This window comes from Macrobrachium nipponense, chromosome 1, assembly GCF_015104395.2.
Source record: "Macrobrachium nipponense isolate FS-2020 chromosome 1, ASM1510439v2, whole genome shotgun sequence".
Lineage (NCBI taxonomy): Eukaryota > Metazoa > Arthropoda > Malacostraca > Decapoda > Palaemonidae > Macrobrachium > Macrobrachium nipponense.
In genome coordinates, this window is record NC_087200.1 from 401802 (window position 1) to 423626 (window position 21825).

Below are 21825 nucleotides of genomic sequence, written 5' to 3' on the forward strand. Positions count from 1 at the left end.
CCGAACAGTAGACCTCTAGCTTTCTGTTGAACTGTGTAGTGAAGAGGTCTAACTTGGGTCTTCCCCATGGATGGAAGAGACCTGGCCATGAGCTCCCCCGAGTTGTCGATCGCCCACTGGTGAAATTTGACCGTCAGCAAGTGAAGTTGGCATGACACCAACCCGTTTGTTCACATACACTACCACTGTAGTGTTGTCCAACATCAGAATGATGGAGTGACCTACTACCATCTCCCAAAACTCCTGAAGGCTGTGTAGTGAAGAGGTCTAACATGGGTCTTCCCCATGAATGGCCGTTATGCTATGTTCATAACCAGAACTTGTCCCTGATGACTTAGCTTGTCTGCCACTACATTCCTCTTGCCCAGAATGTACCTGGCCATGACCTTCATTGAGTTGTTGATCACCAAATGGTGCAATTAGACTGTCAACAAGTGAAGTTGGCATAACACCAGGCCTTGTTTGTTCACATATGCTACCATCGTAGTGTTGTCCGACATCAGAATGACGTGGTGACCTGAAGACCCAGGAGAGCAGCTTTCAACTCCATGCCCCCGAAGTCAGGAGCTCTTCCTGATCAGCATCCCAACCTTCAGAGGAGGCATCCAATAACAGAAGATCTGGAGAGGGTGAATGAAGAGGAACTCCTACTGTCAGGTTTTGGTCAGCCAACCACCACAGAAGGCCACTTCTCACCACTGTCAACAGAGGGACCTGGAGCTGAGGGGAGTCTTCTGCTGGGGACCAAAACTCCTTTAGTCTCAACTGCAGTGATTGTATATGAAGATGCCTATGAGGGACCAGCTTCTCTAGAGAAGTCAAGAGGCCCAGAAGTTCTTGCCACTGGTGAGCTGGTTGTTCTCCCTTCGAAAGGAAGCTACTGTCCTGAACTTCGCTATCCTCTGGTCTAACAGAAAAACTCTTGATGATGCTGTATCTATCATCATTCCCAGGTACAGAATCCTCTGGCTGGAAAGAAGATTGAACTTTTCCAGATTTATCACAATACCTAGGCTGTGACAAAACTGGAGAAGACAGTACATGTCCCAAACCAGTCTTTCCCGGGAACTTTCTAAGGGAACTTTCTAACACCAACAAATCGTCCCGATATCTCAATAGGGGAATCCCCTAAGCATGAGCCCATGTCGAACACTAGGGTAAAGACTCTCGTGAACACTTGTTGAGTTGTTGTCAACATGAAGCAAAGGACCCTGTGGAACACTTGCTCTCCAAGACTGAAGCTGAGAAACTTCCTGGATGAGGAGTGGACAGGACTATGAGAGTAGGAGTCCCTCAAGTCTATAAACATCATGAAGTTGTTCTTCCTCTTGGTTGCCAAGATTGTCTGGGTTGTCTCCATTCTAAACCTCGTCTTCCTGGTGAAGTGGTTACGAGCTTAGATCTATCACTGGTCTCCAATTGCCAGTGGCTTTTGGTACCATGAACACTCAAATGTAGAACCCTGGAGAGGGATGTACTCTTTCCATTACCCCCTTGTCCATCACTTTTCTCACTTCCTCCTGGAGAGTTAACTCTTCGGACAGCCATGGGTCAGGAGTAGGAGAGGATGATTGGAGAGAGGAGTAGGGAAGTCAAACGGAAGTAGATACCCTACCTGAACGATATCTACTACCCACAGTTCCGCTCTGTGCACCTGCCACGTAGCCCAATGATTGGGGAGTGGTGCCAACTCAATTGATGTCCTCCCCTGACTCTGCCCCTAGTTCCCCTACGTGGTTTTGAAGAGTGAGACTGAAAGGGACATTGCTGAGGCTGCTTCTTTGGTTCAAGAGCTGGTTGAGAAGTTCTAGCTGAAGTAGATGGTCTCGAAGTCTTCCTGGCAGGGGACTGCCTATTCTGCCTTAGTGCAGACGGGCATGACTGAGCTGACGACTTAGTCACTGCCTGTTGAATAAGTCAATAATTACTGATACCCCATCATTTGTCTATCACAGCCTCCAACTGATCCTTGGGCATTAGAAACTGGGATTCTAGATCATCTCTATTCTGCAAGGACAGCAAAGAGTCCATATCAACTGATCGAGTTACTTTAGAGGGGGCTGCATTCCTTCTAATTACTACATAGTGGCAAGTTAGCCCACAAATTTGCATTTAAATGTCCTCGGTACAAGATGGCCTTTATACCAGACTGAAGTAACCTGATGAAAGACAGACTGCTGAATGATCCTCTTGCAGAATAGGATGAAGAAATAGTAGCCACTGCTGATGACCACAAATCTAGCCATATGAGACAGTCTGACATGTAGAAGAGGCAGTCCACTCCAAGGTAGAAGAATCCTGAAAGGTTAATGAAGGACCATCAGACCTAACTTGATCCATGGTCAACCCAAGTTCCAACCAAATTATATCCGAGTTGACCTGACTACTCATCTGTGGTATGAGACTTGTAGAATAGTACTTCTTATGATAAATATGAGGAGGAAGAAACTTGAATGACCAGTTAGAACAGAGAGAATTATCCCATCCCAAAACCTTTGTGAAGGATATCTTCATCCCATAGCCAGTGACCTAAATAAATCTACCGCTTTGATTTCATTAACAAAATGGACAGGCTGCTTTAATACTCACTCGTGTCACAAAACTATTAACAAGAAAAATGTGAAAACCTCTTTGTTGTACCCATCTCGACACAGAGAGGGAATTGAAGGATGAGGAAACAATGAAGGAGTACCCAAGTCTGAGAATTCTGTGTCAATAAGAGGTATAATATTTCATTATTCAAAATAGGACAGCCTGTACATGAGAAAGTAATTGCAATCCCCATCACTAGAAAAATCCATACTTGGTCTTTCCCTGTCATTAAATCAAAATGTTAAGAGAGTCCAAGGTAACACAATCTCAGACTGAAGAGGAATGGATTTTCTGTCATGATTCTTCTTGTTTAGGCTACAGGCCTATGGATCCATGAAGTGTTCTCACAAATAAAGCATTATCTCATATAGCAATACTATCAAAAGAATGTCAAACAAAGCTTCCATTAAGACTGGCAGAGTGAGAGAGACTAAGCAAATTCTATGTATATCCATCTAAAACAGCCGAAAGGGCAGTCAAGAGGGAGAGGGGTCCATCCGCGCGGACGTAAGGAAAATGTTATTTTTTTCATAAATTCACCATAAATCGAAATATTGTGCTAGAGACTTCCAATTTGTTGCAAAATTAAGGTAAATGCTTGAATATTACTAGAATATAAGCGTTTTAGCTTACAATTGCGTTTTTTTGACCATTTCGGTAGAGTCAAAGTTGACCAAAGGTTGAAATTTTGGCAATTATCGTTATTTATATGAAAATATCTCAAAACTGATAAAAGCTACAACCATGGGTTGTTTTTAGTTGTATTGTGCATGAAATTGTGCATATTTCCATATATAAAACTTTATATAACTGCTAATTTTAAAATGGTGCAAACATTACCACAATCGCATGTATGATTTTTTTCGGAAGAGTTACCGCGCGGACATAAGGAAAAAGTTTTTTCATAAATTCACCATAAATCGAAATATTGTGCTAGAGACTTCCAATTAGTTGCAAAATTAAGGTAAATGATTGAATATTACTAAAATATAAGTTTTAGCTTACAATTGCGTTTTTCGACCATTTCAGTAGAGTCAAAGTTGACCGAAGGTTGAAATTTTGGCAATTTCTATTCTTTATTCTATCTTTACCTAATGGAGATACCGAGTTACTGACAGCTATAATGAAACATACGTATACGTAACATAATAATAAAACAGAAGAAGAATTCTAAAAAATACATATTTGTTGGCAGTCTGATTTATTTTATATTTTATGATATCTAATTCACAATTTTTTTATTAAATGTATTGCATGTACTCATTTCAAATAATTATTAAGTAACCATTAACTATAATAAACAAAAACAAAAAAGCTTCCAAACGTCTGTTTACATCCAGCACTTACGAGTATCGAACGATCGCCAAGTAATCACTTTTACACAGTAAGCCATAAATTTTCATTATCTCTCTTCAACTACTGAAACTACCAAACAGTATAATAACCATTCATTTCTATTCTTTATTCTATCTTTACCTAATGTTTTTTTTTATTAAATGTATTGCATGAATAAGTTTTTCAATTTACAGCAACCTTTTACCAATACAATATTTAAAGCACAAGGGGTAGATGCTGACCAATAGGAGAGCAGGACCTTATGGGGTGACTAGCATCAGGAACCAATGGGAGAGCGGGAGGATGGTGGCGAGTTTACTCAGTTGGCGGCGCGGGAGTTTTAAAATTGTTCTCGGTGGTCCGGGCAAATCTTGGGACTTTACAGCAACAACCTTTCGTATCTTGAAAACTTTTCGTATGTAGAGCAGTAAAATTTTTCGCATTGGCTTTCGTATCTCGAGTTTTTCGTAAGTAGAGCCTTTCGTATCTCGAGGTACTACTGTATTTTGCAATTGCTCACTAATCCTATGACCGTATTTTTGATGTAACCTCACCCCCCCTCCTTGGACTTACTGGTGAGGTTGAACAAGGAGTGACCTCATGCACTAGTGACTCTGTGCATTGGCCTGTTTGCCATTGTTATTACAGCTCATTTCATGAGAAAGGTTGGAGGTTAGCAAAATATAAGGGTAAATATAGGCAAAACTTAAAGACTGTCACTGAGAGAGGAGAGAAAAAAATAAATAAATAAAAATAAGTGTCATTGAAACATTAGTGGCACTGGTAGCAACCCATGCTTAGAAGCATATAGGCAGTCCCCGGTTATCGTTGATCCGGTTTAATGGGGCTAGTCTGGCCCCATAAAATTGGCGATTTAGGGCACCATAACGGGCCAAATTCCGGTTATCAGCACCATAAGGTGCAAATAATAGTTATGGCGCCATAACATACCTAACAGAGGCACCATAAGGATGCTTACAGCGCTGATAACCGATTATCAGCCCCATGACACCATAAATCACCGAGTTTCAGTTAATGGTGGTTTTCGCTTATCGGCACACCCCTGGGAACGGAACACTCACTGACAACCGGAGACTGCCTATAAATCATTTGAAAACTTTGTATTACCACCTGAAATTGCTGCTCTATTTTCCTTTATTACTTTTCACTGATCACCCAATGCATCTCAGACATTGTAGACGATTTGATCCTAATATTTGAGATTTTACTATATGTATTTCTATAGTTTTTAAATATTTTCTGCCATTTTATTACATTTCTTTAATGATAAAGTGTTTGGGAATGAAAATGTGGAAAAAAGAAATATATATACTACAGTAATAAACTAAATTATGACATGCCTTGAGAATATTGGCCAAATTGTTCATAGCTTGATCATAATCAGGATTCAGATGAAGGGCTTCTCGATATCTTCTGACAGCTTCCAGCACATCTCCTGTGTCAGCAGCTACTTTCCCCATGTTGTAGTGTACCTGAATTATAAGTTGGTAGTTTACTATCAGTAAACAATGATGGACTCCATTAATCCCCTGATGATTCAAAGACCATAAATTTTTCATATTTTCCATTTTCTTATAATAATAACAAATACCTTTGCATTAAGAGGACACACTTCTAGGCCTGAGCTGAACAATTGTTTTTCTGTTAGCCAATCCCTACTTCTTTGCTGGCAACGCAAAATAAACATTATGACGAGGAATATGTATCCAGCTTGAAGAATTCTCTGTAACAAAAAGATCGATCTAATATAAGCACCGAATATGGAACATTGTAGTACAGGTTTCTGAGATATCTGACCACATAAACCTTGGTATGTTCAAAACACAAACATAAAAAAGATAGGAAGTTTTTTCTATGGTTTGAAAATGAAGCTTATCACTAAACTACTGTTTTATGAGAGTTAAGACTAAAATAAAAAATATACATATATATGTATATACACACATCAAATTTAAGAGTAGTTCATTACAGTATATATCACTATCATTTGCATTTTCTCATAAGTTACTCCTTCGGGGATTTACATGTATACTTGAGTACTTCTTTCCATTTATTCTTCCAGTAAGGATTGCCACTTACCATAAGCCATTAGTAACACAGGGTATACAATACAGGTAGTCCCCGGATATCAGTGTCCTTGGTTATCGGTGATCCGGTTTTATTGCGTTTTTCTAGCAATGATGATAAGCCAATAACTGGGGATCGGTGCTATTATCTCAGATTTTCACTTACCAGCAATTTTCAGTTATCGTCACCAAATCAGGAACGGAACCCCACTGATAACCAGGGTACTGCCTTACTTAAATTCTTTGCAGCATCATTTAAACCCCAGCTACACTGCTTTCTGCCTTTTACTTTCCACCCATTCCCTATAGCCTACTCACAATAGCTGTCCAACTTTACTGTGCTCACATTATCATTTATCAATTAAGAATATTTCAGATGAGCCTTATGATTATCTAAATATGTACCTTATTGGGCTTATTAATCTGTAGGGAATAATGTCTACTGTGGAACTTATATGGCCCAGGGTAGATCATACTAAAGGTTATTTTCAGCATCTCCTTCACTTCAACTGTAATTGCTGTGTGCCTTGTACATTCAGCAATTCCTTTGCCCATATTAATCTACTACTTACTGTTTTACTTGTATCTTTTTCCATTTTCAACTAAATCAAAAAGATTTTCATACTGCAGTACACCCTAGGGTCAACTCTTCTCCTTTCAAATGTTTCCACTCTTCACTTAACAACTGAGTTCTGCTCCTACAACCTGATTGGAAAGTGAATTGGCCAGTATGTGAGATGCCAGCCTTTACCAATATTTCAAACACAATGTGCAGTGGGTTTTTATCAATCACCTTCAGATATTGTTTTAATGTCACCATTTCACCATATATAACCCTTCCAGTACTACATAGTACTGTAATACTCACTCACTCACTGTATAGTATTTTCATGGAATTTTACTTGATATAAAAATGTAGTGTTAGAATTATTTTTCAGCCAATGAATGTGTGCATGTGTATATGAATATGTATGCATTGTATGACGGTAAAAAATGCACTTACTCAGAGCTCTAATGCCACATTTTCTTCAGGAAAAGGTCCTAATAAAGAACAAAGAGAGAGAGAGAGAGAGAGAGAGAGAGAGGGAGGAGAGAGACGAGAGAGAGGAAAGAGAGATTACAGGAGAGTTACAAGGATTAGGATGTCTCAAAGACTTGTTAGTCCATCTGAGGAGGCATCGTATGCTCACTTATCTCTACAGTAGGTTTTACTGTGCATTCACAGTGTCCTAAAGATTTTGTCTAGCTTTCTTTTAAACTCTTCCACGCTGCTGCTGTTCACAACTTCGGTGGCAGTTTATTCCACATGTCACATATCTTGTATGTAAAGAAGTTCCCACAATGGAATGTGTTGTATCTCTTCAGTTTCAGTTTCCATCCATTATTTTTTGTCTGGTTTTCGCTTAATTTAAATAAGTTACTGTCTACTTTTGTTAAGCCTTTCAGTATTTTAAATTTCTATTTGTTGTCCTCGCAATCGTCATGTTTCTAAGTCATACATGTTCAGGCTCTCTAGTTGTCTTTGGTAAACTATTTGCCTGATGGATGGAATTAACTTTGTGGCTCTTGATTGTACTCCTAATCTATTTATGTCTTTTCTTAGTGTTGGTGACCAAAACTATACTGCATATTCAAGATGGGGTCTAACTATTGATGTGTAGAGCAGCAGCACTGTTTCCTTATTTCTGTATCTGAACTGCCTCTTTATGTATCCCACGTTTCTGTGCCTTCTTTTCTGCTTTTATGTACTATTTTGTGGATTTTAAGTCCTTGGTAATAATGACTCCAAGGTCCTCCTCTTGTTCTACACTACTTATGTCATTCCCAAACTGCATGTAGCTGGCATGGGGGTTGTTTCTTCCTATTTGTAACACTACACTTATCTACGTTAAAAAGCATTAGCCATTTTTTGTACCACTCCTATTTTCATTAGATAATTTCTTAAACTTTCCACTGCATCTGGGTCTGCTGCATTTACAACTAGGTTGGTGTCATCTGCAAATTTGGCTATCCTGCTATTTAAGCCTATATCAATGTCATTAATGTAAATAAAAAACAAGAGAGGGCCAAGGACAGACATTTATTATGACTCTCGGTTTTCTATAAGTTAGCCAGTCTTCGACCCAGTCTGCTGTTTCTCCTACAATTCCTAAAGCTCTAACTTTTGTCATCAGTTTCTTGTGTGGGACTTTGTCAAAGGCCTTTTGGAAATCTAAGTAGAGTATATCTATTGCTCTACTACTGTCATAAATACCAAGCATGTTATGAAAAAACTCCAAGAGGTTTGATAGGCATGATCTGTTTTGTTTGAAACCATGTTGGCTGTTTAACAACAAGTTGTTTCTATCAATGTGATCTACAATTTGATCTGCAATTATGGACTCAAAAATTTTGCAAATGACTGGTCTATAATTTCCCGGTTCTTCTCTTGGACTTTTTTTGTAAACTGGAGGCACATTACCTAGCTTCCATCCTTTTGGTGTCTTTCTTTGTTCAGCACTTTTTCTGTAGAGTTTATATAGGTGAGGAACTATCTCTTCTTTTAGCTCTTCAATTTCTCTTGGATGAATCCCATCCAGGCCAGATTTGAAATGGTTGAGTTTGTCTATTTTGTTTTTAATGTCCTCTTCTGTAAATATTATTTTGTCCAACGGTTCTGTCCTTTCATATTTAATAGCAGGTTCCGGTATTGAGGTAATGTCTTCAATTATGAATACACTAGTAAAAAACTTATTCAATAACTCTGCTTTTTCCAAGTCTGAGGTCACCAGGTTACCTCTATTGTCCCTTAGGGGACCTATGCTATTTTTTATTGGTTTCCTACTATCAACATGCGCAAAGAATTCTTTTGGATTTTCTTTACAAACTGATGCAACTCTCTTATCCTCATTTATCTGCATTTCTTACTAATTTGTCCACCAATCTACAGAGTTCTTTATGCCTGCTTACTTCTACTGGTGTTGGGTGTGGGTTTATTGATTTGTGCAATCTGTCTCTTTCTCTTATTGTATTTTTAATTTCCCTGTTGAACCACTTAGGCTGAGGGTTGCCATTTGTTAGTATTTGCCTTAATGGTAGATATCTGGAGCATTTTTCTGTGCATTCCTCATGGAAGGCTTCCCAGTGTTTATCTATGCCTTTGTTCTTGTCGTACTCTAGATTTTTAATGTACTCCTTTAGCTTCTTTTTGTCTTGCCAATGAGAGAGAGAGAGAGAGAGAGAGAGAGAGAGAGAGAGAGAGAGAGAGAGAGAGAGAGAGCTTAGTCTTCTTAATATGATGCATATATGCATGTATCAACATATAAAATGTGTGTGTAACACTACATTAATCTATTAAGTACAATACTGTAATACTTGAATGTCAATAAAAATACTGTACCAAAGAGAGAGAGAGAGAGAGAGAGAGAGAGAGAGAGAGAGAGAGAGAGAGAGAGAGTAGTTTAACGCAATGCATTCATACTTGTATGTACACACACACAGGCTAGGCTTACACATCGACTTCCAATGACAAAATCATTTATGTAACTTTATTTTATTAAACCTATTGAAAATCTTACTCTATTACACAAAATTTTAAGTAACTTAGTAAAATAACAATTTCTTTTATTTCGCTTATTGTGTCACTTCAAAAGCCACTGTCACTCTCTGAGTTACCCACTGGAGGCAGGGGGTATAGAGATGAATGGGGGGGGGGGAGACTTCTGAGAAACAGCTGTAGGATGAGGAGATTTCAGTGGAAGAGGTGACAATGCTATCATAAACCTGTATATACTATAGGCATTGGGTCAGCTTACTTTACAGACAGAAATAGTACTAAGAATGGCTGACTGGCAATGAGAACCTACAATTGGTCTGCCTATCGGCTTGAAAAAGAAAAATGCTGTCTATGGAAAGACAAAACAAATAATTATTATTTGTAAGGTATGGCATAAGAAAATTTTGGAAAACCTTACAAACACACTGCTTAGTCGAACTTAAGCAATGTATAACAGTCTGAAACCTTGGGTAAATATATAATGCAGTGTTTACTGATAACACAATTGCTGTACATATATTATACCCTATCAGCTCCTGCATGGCAATATAGCCATTGTCCCTCACGTTGCCAAATGTATTTCTCTGTAGACTTAAAGGCCTATCTTCCTGTTTACCTCTTTTAATCTGTGCATCTGTTATTGTATCCCGGCTTTCCTACGAAAACTACTCAATCTTCCATGTCTCTTGTTTTTGATATGGGCCTAATTAAATCTCTTTTTGGACCTTTCTTGGGATTATCTCATGCTACTGGACTTCCACACTTTTAATTTACTTGTTTTTGCATGAATTTACCTACATATAATTGTAAATTCCAAGCTTGAAGAAGCTCCCATTTGTTGAGATTATATATAAATGCTATGTATATGTATTGATTTTAAGTATTGATAGAGTAATAGGATAATAATTCAAGGTATATTTGATGTAGGATGATACTTTAACCCTTACTGGATGGGTACAAGAATTAATATGCAGCTCCCCAGGTTGGGTAAACTTTGAGGTCGGCCAATTTACAAAAAAAAACACATAAATGGAAAGAGCAAGATATGCAAATGCACACGATGAAAGAAAATAATTAGAAAAAATTTACTCTACCTCACCACAAGAAGTTGAAAATGACAACTATTTATAACCCTTTGTGGGGCCTCTTTTACAAGACAGTTGTATATTTTACCAACTTATATATGCTTTTTCTAATAAATAATCTTATTCTATTTTTTGATTTCCTTGGAAAATATTATTGTTTTTTCTTTGTTTTCGTATGTTTTTTATTATCAAAATACTAGATACTTTTGCATGAATGCCATACCCGATGAAAAATATCTATTGTTTTATAGTCTTTACAAGGGTTTGTCAAAACAAATAGATTATTATTTGGGTCATGAATGTCATACTGATTAGAATAAACAAGAATGCCAGGACTATAGTACAAGCAGTCCCCAGTTATCGGCGGACTCGGTTATCAACGATCCGGTACACAGTCAGCCCCCGTATTGGCATTCTCCAGATTCGCAGACTCGGATTCGCAGATTTCTTTCAGGGCCGTATCTACCCATTATTTGTGGGAAATTCGCCTATTCGCAGGTTTTTTTCAGACAAATAATCCCTAATTAGTGTATTTTGATGTTTTCATGACTAAATACATTTTTATGATACAAAAATTATTTACTAATTTTAAAGTATTAATACTGATCAATACTGTATTAATAAGTTTAATAAGATTGAATATCACATAATAACAATAATAATTCTCTCTCTCTCTCTCTCTCTCTCTCTCTCTCTCTCTCTCTTACAGAGATGTGTTTTCTGTATGATAAATAAATGATTTACTCATTTTCAAATATTAATATTAATGTAAAGAGCAATCAATTCATTAAAGAAAATACTTTCATGAATTAATAAGATTTTAGTTTATAAATTAAAAAGTTATGTAAGAATGAATTAAATCCCAGTCTTCATTCATCATTCTTTCGTATTCCAGGTATCAAACTGAGGTCCAACAGCTGTTAAATATATCAAGGAGGGGAGGGAGTCTCTCTCTCTCTCTCTCTCTCTCTCTCTCTCTCTCTCTCTCTCTCTCTCTCTCTCTCTCTCTCTCTCTTCTTACCAAGATGAGAGATTTTTATAGTACATGTATGTATACGTAATATGTTTATTAATATTTTCAAATAATAATAATAATAATAATAATAATAATAATAATAATAATAATAATAATAATAATAATAATAATAATAATAACAACCACCCTGAAAAGGAATCTAGAAAAACTAGAGGCTGAAGTAGCTCCAGGACTCATGCAGAAGAGTGTGATCCTAGAAACGGTGCACATAGTAAGAAAAGTGATGGGCTGCTAAGGAGGCAGGATGCAACCCGGAACCCCACACTATAAATACCACCCAGTCGAATTGGAGGACTGTGATAGAGCAAAAAAAAAACAAAAAAAAAAAAAAAAAAATAAAAAAAAAAAAAAAAAAAAAAAAAAAAAAAAAAAAAAAAAAAAAAAAATAATAAAGGGATTTTTGACGTAAGGAAAAATCTATTTCTGGGCGCTTGGCTCGTGTCGCCAGCGAAATATCCTTTAATCATTATTTCTAGGGTAAATGTACTAACACATACCAGAGAATAAATAAATAAAGAAAAGGTCAGTACAACTGACTCGCTCACCCTCCAAGAGGGTGTCGGTATGAACACTATGGCGAGTGACCGACTACCACGAGCGAATGCCAATAGAAATCTCCCACTACAAAATCCCCACAAGAGGAGAGCCGACCCACAGAGTGGGCAGCAAACTACTACTACTCCATCCCCATGCTGCCGACTGCTGCGGGCCTCTGGTGGCCATCCTGAAGTTAGCAGACAATCTTGGGCGATGGGATGGGTAGGGCGGGATTTCGCTGCGACACGAGCCAATCGCCCAGAAATAGTTTTTTCCTTACGTCAAATCCCTTTTCTGGGCTCAGCTCGTGTCGCTGCGCGAAATCGTACCAGAGAAAATAGCACAAGATTGTAAACAAAATTCAACAAACAAAAAAGAGGTCTCAAATAAAAGGTAAAATAAATTAAAAAGAATATAATTGCTAATAAGGATACATATACACAATGTACAAAATAGAAAATATGCTTAAATTAACTTAATTCTAATAACATTCCTTAACTTAAGGTAATTTACATATATACAGGAGCAATATGGCATATATGTACCAAAATAGTATCTGTGTAAAGATATGTATCAAAAATGCAGAGCAATTAACATAATAAGTTGAACAAAACAAACTCAACAATAATAACATATAAAGGAATGTATATAACTTAATATACAAAACCCGTAACCATTTCAATAAGATGTATCCCTAGCATAAAAATAAGGGGATGACATCCAAGAGATCAATATCCACAATCAATTGTGAGTGCCCCTAGCAAAAAATAAGGGTACACCCACCACATCATCATAAAAGCAGCTAAGACACAAGGTAACTGTAGATGAACAAGGCAGGAATAGACGAACTGTTGGGTGAGGCAGGTAGAAAGGAGGACTGGATCTTCTACTAAAGATTAGGTAGAGTCGGGGGAAACTATGTTACCCGCTGCTACTGCTGAAAATTTCAGAGCTTCCAAGGACTTTAAGTAATGACGTTTGAACACTGTCGGCGATTTCCATCCAGTATATTTTTTCAACTCATCGAAGTTCATATGTTGGAAATAGTTAATTGAGGTGGCTACTGCCCTGACATCATGTGCTTTTGGGAAAGAGTCAGGATTGGCTTGTTTAATGAAGTACAGGATTTGTTGCCTGATGCCTTTAATAGATAAAGTACCACCTTTTTCTCTCTTTAAAGAGAGGACCCGATGAGGATGAGGAGGTCCAGACAGAAAGGCTCGTAAGGTTGAAACTGGGCAAAGAGATACATCTTGTGGAAGGGGTAGTACCTTCCATGGTTCCCACCTCATCAAAGGATCTTCATTCTTAGCTATAAAACTACGTTCCGGAGAAAGTAGCACTCCCTTTCCCTGTGGGAAGGAACTGAATATGATCCGGATCTTCTGGATAAAGCGACAGTTCTGAAATTCTAGCTCCTGAGGCCAAGCTTAATAAAAATAGAGTTTTTCTTAAGAGCATTATAAACGAGCATGTGTCATTATCTCCAGTTTCTGAAGCCAGCTTTAGAACATCGTTTAAGAACCATGATACTGACGTAGGCCTTACAGAAGGTCTAAGTCTAGCACACGCCTTGGGAATAGACGAGAAGTAGGAATCTGTCAAGTCATGTTGAAACCAAATTGAAAAATCTTTTCAAGGCTGACTTGTTTGTCGTAATCGTGCTAGCTGCTAAGCCTTTTTTCAAATAAGGAGGATCTGAAAAAGGATATAGCTGAATTGATTGTCATGATCCTAATATCTGATTCTCTCAGGAAGGTTGCTAACTTTTTGACAGCAGCATCATACTGTCTCAAAGTTGAATCTCTTTTATCGGATTCCAAGAAGAGAATATTTTGAGGGTCAATATTCGCATCCCTTTTCGCTGCAAACTTCATGAAATCCATAAAGTTAGGGTTTTGAGAATCCCTGAGGAAGCGAACACAGTCTTCGTTTGTACTGACTGGGAGAGCCTGGGACTGGGAATCCGAAGAGGGCGAAGACCCAGTTCCAGAATTAGAGGGTACCAATTGCTCTTCGGCCAGTCTGGGGCTACTAGAGCCACTTGACCCTTGAATGTCCTGAGTTTGTTCAATACCTTCATGAGAAGATTCACTGGAGGAAAGACATAAATCTTCTCCCAGTTGTTCCAGTCTAGAGCCAGGGCGTCCGTGGCATGGCCAGAGGGTCCAGGTTGGGGGCCACATAACATGGGAGTTTGTGTTCGCTTGAGATGCGAAGAGATCCACTTGTAGGCCTGGAACTCTCTGAAGAATCCATTGGAAACGAACTGTTGTCCAGTGTACCATTCCGACTACTAGAGGTACCTGATCGGGATAGAGCATCTGCTATGACGTTTCTCACTCCAGCCTATATGGGTGGAGGAGAGATGCCAACTGAACTTGTCCGCCAGGGAGAAGATGGCTACCATGACATGATTTAGATGACGTGATTTGGAGCCTCCTCTGTTTATACAATGTACCACCACTGCGCTGTCCAAGACTAGCTTTATATGGGAGTACTTTGGCGGACGTAACCTTTTCAGAGTCAAGAACACTGCCATTGCTTCCAGTACGTTTATATTGGAACTGACGGAACTGAAGTGACCAGGTTCCTTGAACTTCCTTGAACTGGGAATATCCTCCCCAACCGCTTAATGAAGCGTCTGTGTGGATGGTAATCCCTGGTGGAGGAACTGAAGGGGCACTGATACCGATAAGTTCTTGACTTTCGCCCACGGCCGGAGTCGATTCCGTAGAATCAGAGGGACTAGAGGAATTTTGTCCTGGACCTGACATTTGCTCGTGAGCGCCAGATTCTGGTTAGGTCTTTCAGTTTGGCTTTCATCAGGATGTTTTGTCACTGATGCAAACTGGAGTGAACCCAGGATCCTTTCCTGAGTTCTTCTTGACGCCAGTTGTGACTCAGAAATTGCTTGACTGACTTCGCTATTTCTTTCCTCTTGGTTGATGGAATCGACAGAGTATGGGAGGATAGATTCCATTGAATGCCTAGCCACTGAAAGTTTGACTCTGGAGTGAGTCTTGACTTGGTCCTGTTTATCTTGAAGCCTAGATATTCCAGGAACTGAATCACTTTCAGTGTTGCTCTGTTGCATTCCTCGACTGTTGAAGCCCAGATCAACCAATCGTCGAGATACGCTACTACCATAACCCCTTGCGATCTTAGTTGTTGAACTACTACTTCCGCCAGCTTCGTGAACACCCTGGGTGCTACGTTGAGCCCGAAAGGAACTACCTTGAAGGAGAATGTCTGGTCTCCTATCTTGAAGCCCAGATACGGACGGAAGTGTCTTGCATAGGATATGATAGTAAGCGTCTGTAAGATCGATAGAGGTGGTGACGGGCCCCACGGGGAAGTAAGGTCCGCACCTGCGAGATCGGTGCGCATCTTGAACTTGTCGCAGCGAATGGCTAAGTTTAAGCGGGACAAGTCTAGATTTACCCTTCTTTTTTGTGAGCCTTTCTTTGGCACGCTGAACAAGCGACCTTGAAATTTTAACCTGTTGACTCTCGCTATAGCTCCTTTCTGAAGGAGATCCTCCGCATACTCCGTCAATTCCTTGGAAGGAAGTTGGCGGAAAGGTCTGGATGGGGGTGGGCTCGCTAACCAGCTCCAACCCAGGCCTTTGACACAATGCTCTGAGCCCACTTGCTGAAGTTCCACCGGTGGCGAAAGTGAAACAGCCTCCCTCCTACCTGAAATTCCTCATTGGTTTTGGTAGCCTCCTCGGCCTCCCCTGAAATGTTTGCCTCTATTAAAGGGACCTCCCGATCCTCTTCCCACGAAAGGATCGCTTACCTCTGCCTCCCTTACCCGAGCGGTCATAACTTCTGGGAAGCTTGACCCTCGAAGACCTGATTGTAGGCTGGAGAGAGGCGCTAAGAAGGAGGTGGAGGGTTGAGGCTGAGGGGAGATAACATAAATCGGCTGCATTGAGCCTTTGAGGTAGAAGGTTGGGCTGTTTGCACCAAGGGAACAGCCGGAACCTGCTGAGAGAAGCGTGGCTGCTTCTTCTGGTAGGGCTGGAAACGTCTGGGTTTTATTCCTTTGAGCCTTACCCTTACCGGCTTGATCCTGTCGTCTTTTGGCCGTAAGACCCCAACGGTCTTTAAGGCTTTGGTTCAATCTCGTAGCCTCTGCTTGAACCTCCTTCACCATTGCCTCTGGGAAGAGGTCTGCTCCCCAGATGCTTGACGTAAGCAACTTATTCGGCTCGTGCCGAATTGTTGCTTCTTGTAGGACATGCTTCCTACAATTCGTCCTAGCAGTGGCGAACTCAAACATATCCGACTGCACCGTTTGAGTCAAAGATTTGGTAAGAAGCTTAAAGAGTGGCTCCGATCCATAGGCGATGGTAGCCACCTCGGTCATAGCCATGGAATTAATGGATCTGGCTAACCGCGATTTGGAATCGAATTCCGCCTGAATAAGGCTATCGGGAAGCCTGAGGTAGCTTCTCACCAAACTGCTCCATAGCACAGTCTGGTTTGAGTTTGCCAGCTGAGAAGGTGTTGGGTAAATCTTCCCACAATTCACCGGCTGAAGGAAGTAAAGGAGACGTAGGATCTGCTTCCTTCAGCTGAGGCATGGAATCCCCCTTCTGGGCTGCTGGAATGGTGGTAGTCGCGATCTTTGTCAAGAAAGGGAGCGGGGTACTCTCTTCCATCGTAAAGATCGTAAACGGACTCTTAAAAGGTTGGATTTTCGTATTGGAACACTCCATGTCTCTAGACACCCTGAGCCATTCTCTCTGAGCCTGGTCCTCGTGAATAGAGGACTGTCTTCTTTGGTACCTTATCGTCCCGAGTCATGGCTGAGGTGGTGAGCCTGGCGTAGCCGATGAACGGAGGCTGAGGTCTTCCGGGTAGAACTCGAAGTCTTCAATCCTCCGAGTTCCACATTCCGGGATAGAGATAAGCCCATCCTGGAAGGGGGCGTATGACGCTACTCTCCAAGGGTTGTTCATTGAGAACGGAGGTAGAGTGTCATACGGGGGTAATTGGGCTCCACCTGTGCTGAAAGATGGAGAAGAGGCTAGTGGAGCTTGGCTAAGTCCGGCTATAATGTTGTCCTGAGAGGTGATCCTATCAGACAACCGGGAGATCATTTGTTCCATGCTGTTCTTCAGAGACCCAACCAGATCGCCCACTTGTTGCAACAGACCAGCGTTGGAGTCCAAAGCCGGAGTTCTGTTCGGAGGGTGGAATGGGTGGCTCTGAACTGGAACCAAAGGAAGCGGAACTGACGACTCCGCTGGAGTATGAGATCTCTCCCTGGAGGATTTACTCCTAGAGGACTTAGAGCCGGACCCAGAAGCTTTAGATCTCTCTGCTCCGGGATTCCTAGCCGGAGACTTACGAGAGGAAGATGACGCCGACGCCGACTTTTTAGACGACGACGACGTCTTCGTCAAGGTTTTCACTGGTTGACCCTTGACCTTGGGTCTAACGGAAGCGTCAGGAGAAGTATAAAGTTCATTACCCGTAAAGCCTTGGAAGGATGGAGAGGTTGCAGGGGTAGAAGATCCAGTGGCAACCCAAGGGTATCCCTTGGGTGTCCAACGTACTTACCTCGACCAACAGGTCGTCTACACCTACCATAGGTTCCACATTAATATCAAGCGTCGCGACTTCGTTCCGGAGGATGTCCTGGCCTTGGTCCGTCAACGAGGCAGTCAGCTGTTGCTGGATGAAAGCGATAGTCGGGGCCGCCTCTGCTGGGTCGACGTAGCCTGTAGCTTTGCCTCCGGGGAAGATTAGTACCGCCAACTTCTTCTCAAGAATGTAGGGCATACCCTTGGCGGCGTTCTTCCCAAAACCGCCGACCAGGCGCGCAGGTTGCCAGTGCGGTATCCCTCACAGCCAGAGCCTGGAAGAGAGGGTTATTGATTAGATTTTAAGATTAAACTTAAAACTAAAACCAATTTAAAAGCTTAACTTAAAATTATAGGGGCTACAAAACCCCATGAATTTTATCTTAAGTTAGGGATTAATGTAAAAACTTAATCACTACAACAAATGAAGACCAGTTAACGGAGTTGGAATACTTACCCCGTCTAAGAGCTGGCTCACCAGATCATAACAGATGGTACATGTCTCGTGGTACCAGACCTGGATGTCCCCGTGCGGAGTCGCGCATGGAGCATGGGACCGGCAAACTTCATGTCCACATGGGTCTTGAAGTGTGGCGGCGCACCCCGGATGCTCACAGTTGGTGGTTCTGTAAGTGAAAGAAACACATGAGTATCTTAAAGACTCTCACTTACAGCTAAAGGTCACGAGGAACTCCGTTGCATGCCGTAGCTCGTAAAAAATTTGGGCATAACCCCTCCCTTATCGCCTGAATAGGCTATAACCCCGGAGAGATCCGGTGAAACAGGTAAGGGAGGGGGGATGGTTTAAGGTAGCTTAAGATAAACTTAATAGTTTAACGAAATAGATCTTAAACCTATAAAACTCGAACGTACCGGACTAAGTCCAGTGCGTAGCGGAGTGTCGTAACTCAGCGAGACGGAGTGGTTAGAGGGACCAACTGGCTGCCCCGGTCCACCCTGTTGGGTGGACTAGCACCTTTCCGCTGGATGCCAGGTCTCCGGTAGTAAAGGAGAACCCTAGTAAGGTGGGAAAGAGCGAGAGGACATACAGACTCGGGCTAGCAACGGAGCGACGGAGTAGCAACGGAGGGGGGAAAGGCCAGTCCCCCCCCACCTTACCATCCGGCCGGACCGAGAAGCCAGAGAGGTCGAGTCCAGTCTGGGTCTGTTCCGTCCCTCTACTCCCTCCGCCTGGGGGGAGAAGGGAGGGCAGGTGGCTTCGGGTATGTGGAGCGAGCATGGGCGCAGAACCGATCCACCCCCCCCGGTCGCCCGCCGACTCTAATGGAAGAGCGGGAGATGGGGGGGAAGGTGACTGGACAGGCGTCTGGCTGCCCCGTGATCACGTAGTGACCATGGGGCGGTAAGTACAAAACAATGAACAACATAGCCTAGAACATAACCAGCTGATCAGAGAGATGCTATCGGGAAGCAACCGAACTGAAGAGCGGTATCATAAAGGCCCATGGGCCAACACCTAGGCTAAACAAGCCAGACGCCTAACTAACCTAAACACATAACATAAAAATAATTCAAATGAATAATATGAAAGAAAGAAAACAAAATAGTAGGAGAAAAAATCCAGGAGTGTACGATTAACCCCGAAGGAAAGTCTACCACTCAAAGCTAGCCGAGGCCGATACTAAGAGCCATGGCTAGGGTCTGGATGGAAGGGGCCTACATAAGGTAACGACATGCATGCATGACAAAACCGTGTAGACCGTACCCTAAACAAAGCGGTATGATTAAAATAGAGCGTACTTAAGTAAGGGGATGTTCTGGGTATGGTGACCAAGAACGAACCCACCACGAGGCAGAACATGCCTGCCATGCTTCCGATCCTAGAGTTCGCATTTATACCTAAAAAACGGCAAATACGGGCTCAGGGCCGGAAAAAACCAAATAGCAATAAACACTGAGTACTTAACTTAGCTGCTGCGATGGCTGCACGCTCCATGATAAAGAAATCCAAAGAAAAGGGCACAAAAAACACAGAGTAAAATAGGGCACGTGTGTATCGTGTGCGCTAACTGAAAAGGATGGCCACCAGAGGCGCAGCAGTCGGCAGCATGGGATGGAGTAGTAGTAGTTGCTGCCCACTCTGTGGGTCGGCTCTCCTCTTGTGGGGATTTTGTAGTGGGAGATTTCTATTGGCATTCGGCTCGTGGTAGTGGTCTCACTCGCCATAGTGTTCATACCGACACCCTCTTGGAGGGTGAGCGAGTCAGTTGTACTGACCTTTTCTTTATTTATTTATTCTCTGGTATGTGTTAGTACATTTACCCTAGAAATAATAGATTAAAGGATATTTCGCGCAGCGACACGAGCTGAGCCCAGAAATATGTTTTGTTAAAGATGATGGCAGCATCAGTGGAATTGATTTTATATATGGTCTTTTCAATTCTTCTTATTATTCTCTTCTCATCAGGGCTGATATTTGCTAATAGCTGGCCGATGTTCATATCTTGGTTAAAGAAATGTTTTCTAAAAATACTAATTTATTGTTATGATAACAAAAGTGATTAACAAATCTTAGTAATGGAATTCCAACGTTTCCAACCGTATCATCAGTTCATTTTCAAGGAAAGGTGAGCGTGAACTGATTGGAATGGGGTCGTTCGGCGGTATTTATTGTGTCCCAGGTGCTCTGTCTGATGGGCGCTGCGTTTTCATTGGCTGAACAGAGGATTAAGTCCCTGAGTCAAGCCGTCTTGCAGAGGTGGAAGCTCGCACTGCTCTTCGCGTGCGGACGCTGGAGACTGGGAGCATAGTATTGGGCAGGGGCACCTGATTGGTCCGTTCGATCGGCTCTATGGTGCCGGCGGGCAGCACCCTACGTGCCACCGTCGGGAGGAGTGAAGTCTCTTGAGTGGTGTTAAGGCTGGGTCTCTCCTTCCCGATGTGTAGGGCCTCTAAGAGGCGGAGGCGACGGTGGTCTGCTGCCTTATCGATAATACCAATATTAGGAATAATGTCCTTCCGAGTTTATCCTGGTATTGTGGACGTTTTTTTTTGCATGATTATGGATGGCGCCTTCCTGAGCGTGGCAGGATATCCTCTTGGAAAATCGCATCGTTGTCATACCAATGTAGGCGCCGGGGCATTCCCGGACAGGGCATTTGTATTGGTAGACAACGTTAGTTTTCTTGAGAGGGTCCTGCATCACAGGGGCTGGATTGTTTTTCATAATCAGGCCACTGGTCTTCTTGCTTTTATAGTAAACGATCAATTTTACTTTTTTCGCAGGGTCCGTGGGGGAGACATTCCTTTCGATGATGTTACGAAGGGCTCGTTCATCCTCTTTGTATTTCTTGTGAAATACTCCCTTGTAAAAAGAAGAGGACGTCTTCAAGGGCGAAGGGGCGAGGCTCCTGCTGGTACCACTTATCGATGTTTCTTCTGCGAATGGCTTTTTCGATGTCCCGGTTGGAATACCCGGTTGTTATTTAGAACTTGGGCAACACGTTCTAATTCAGTGTGCGTGTCCTTCCACGAAGAGCCTGTGAGAGAGCTCTCTTGATGAAGGCGCTGCTTGCAGTGCGTTTGTATCTCTCTGGACACTCGCTCTCGCCGTTCAGGCACATGCCCAGGTTCGTGGGTTTTCGTATACACTTGTGTTACGAAGCGTTCTTCTTGTTGCCCGACGAGAACGTCAAGGAAGGGGAGGCGACGGTCACGGCAATGCTCGATGGTGAAGTTGAGTCTGCTGTGGTCGTGGAAGGCTTGTCGCAGGCGCTCTATTTCTTCCACCGTGTTGGCACTGATGAAGGTGTCGTCAATATATCGGACGTACATAGACGGTTTCTCGATGGTGGCGAATACCCGACGTTCCACAGTACCCATATGTAGAAGTTCGCGAAAAGTACTCCGAGGGTGAGAACCCATCGCTACGCCGTCTTTTTGCGTGTACATATGGCCTCTGTGGGTGGAAAAAGGGGCCCTTTTCGTACATATTTCAAGGAGTTTTGGAGGGCATGCTCAGGGATGTTTAATGGGGGCGTGGAGTCCGTCTCTGTATACAC

The 21825-nt window shown here is 42.0% G+C and overlaps 1 protein-coding gene across 3 annotated transcripts in view; it reads right to left on the reverse strand.

Moving 5' to 3' along the window:
* LOC135219089 (protein O-mannosyl-transferase TMTC4-like) overlaps positions 1 to 21825 on the reverse strand; it is a 218899-nt gene that overhangs the window by 49038 nt on the left and 148036 nt on the right. For all 3 annotated transcript variants that reach the window (XM_064255522.1, XM_064255521.1, XM_064255523.1), the window contains exons 11-12: positions 5540 to 5671; positions 5289 to 5420 (exon numbers count right to left, since the gene is read on the reverse strand). In XM_064255522.1, the coding sequence (XP_064111592.1) occupies positions 5289 to 5420; positions 5540 to 5671 (264 nt within the window). The remainder of the gene's footprint in view (positions 1 to 5288; positions 5421 to 5539; positions 5672 to 21825) is intronic.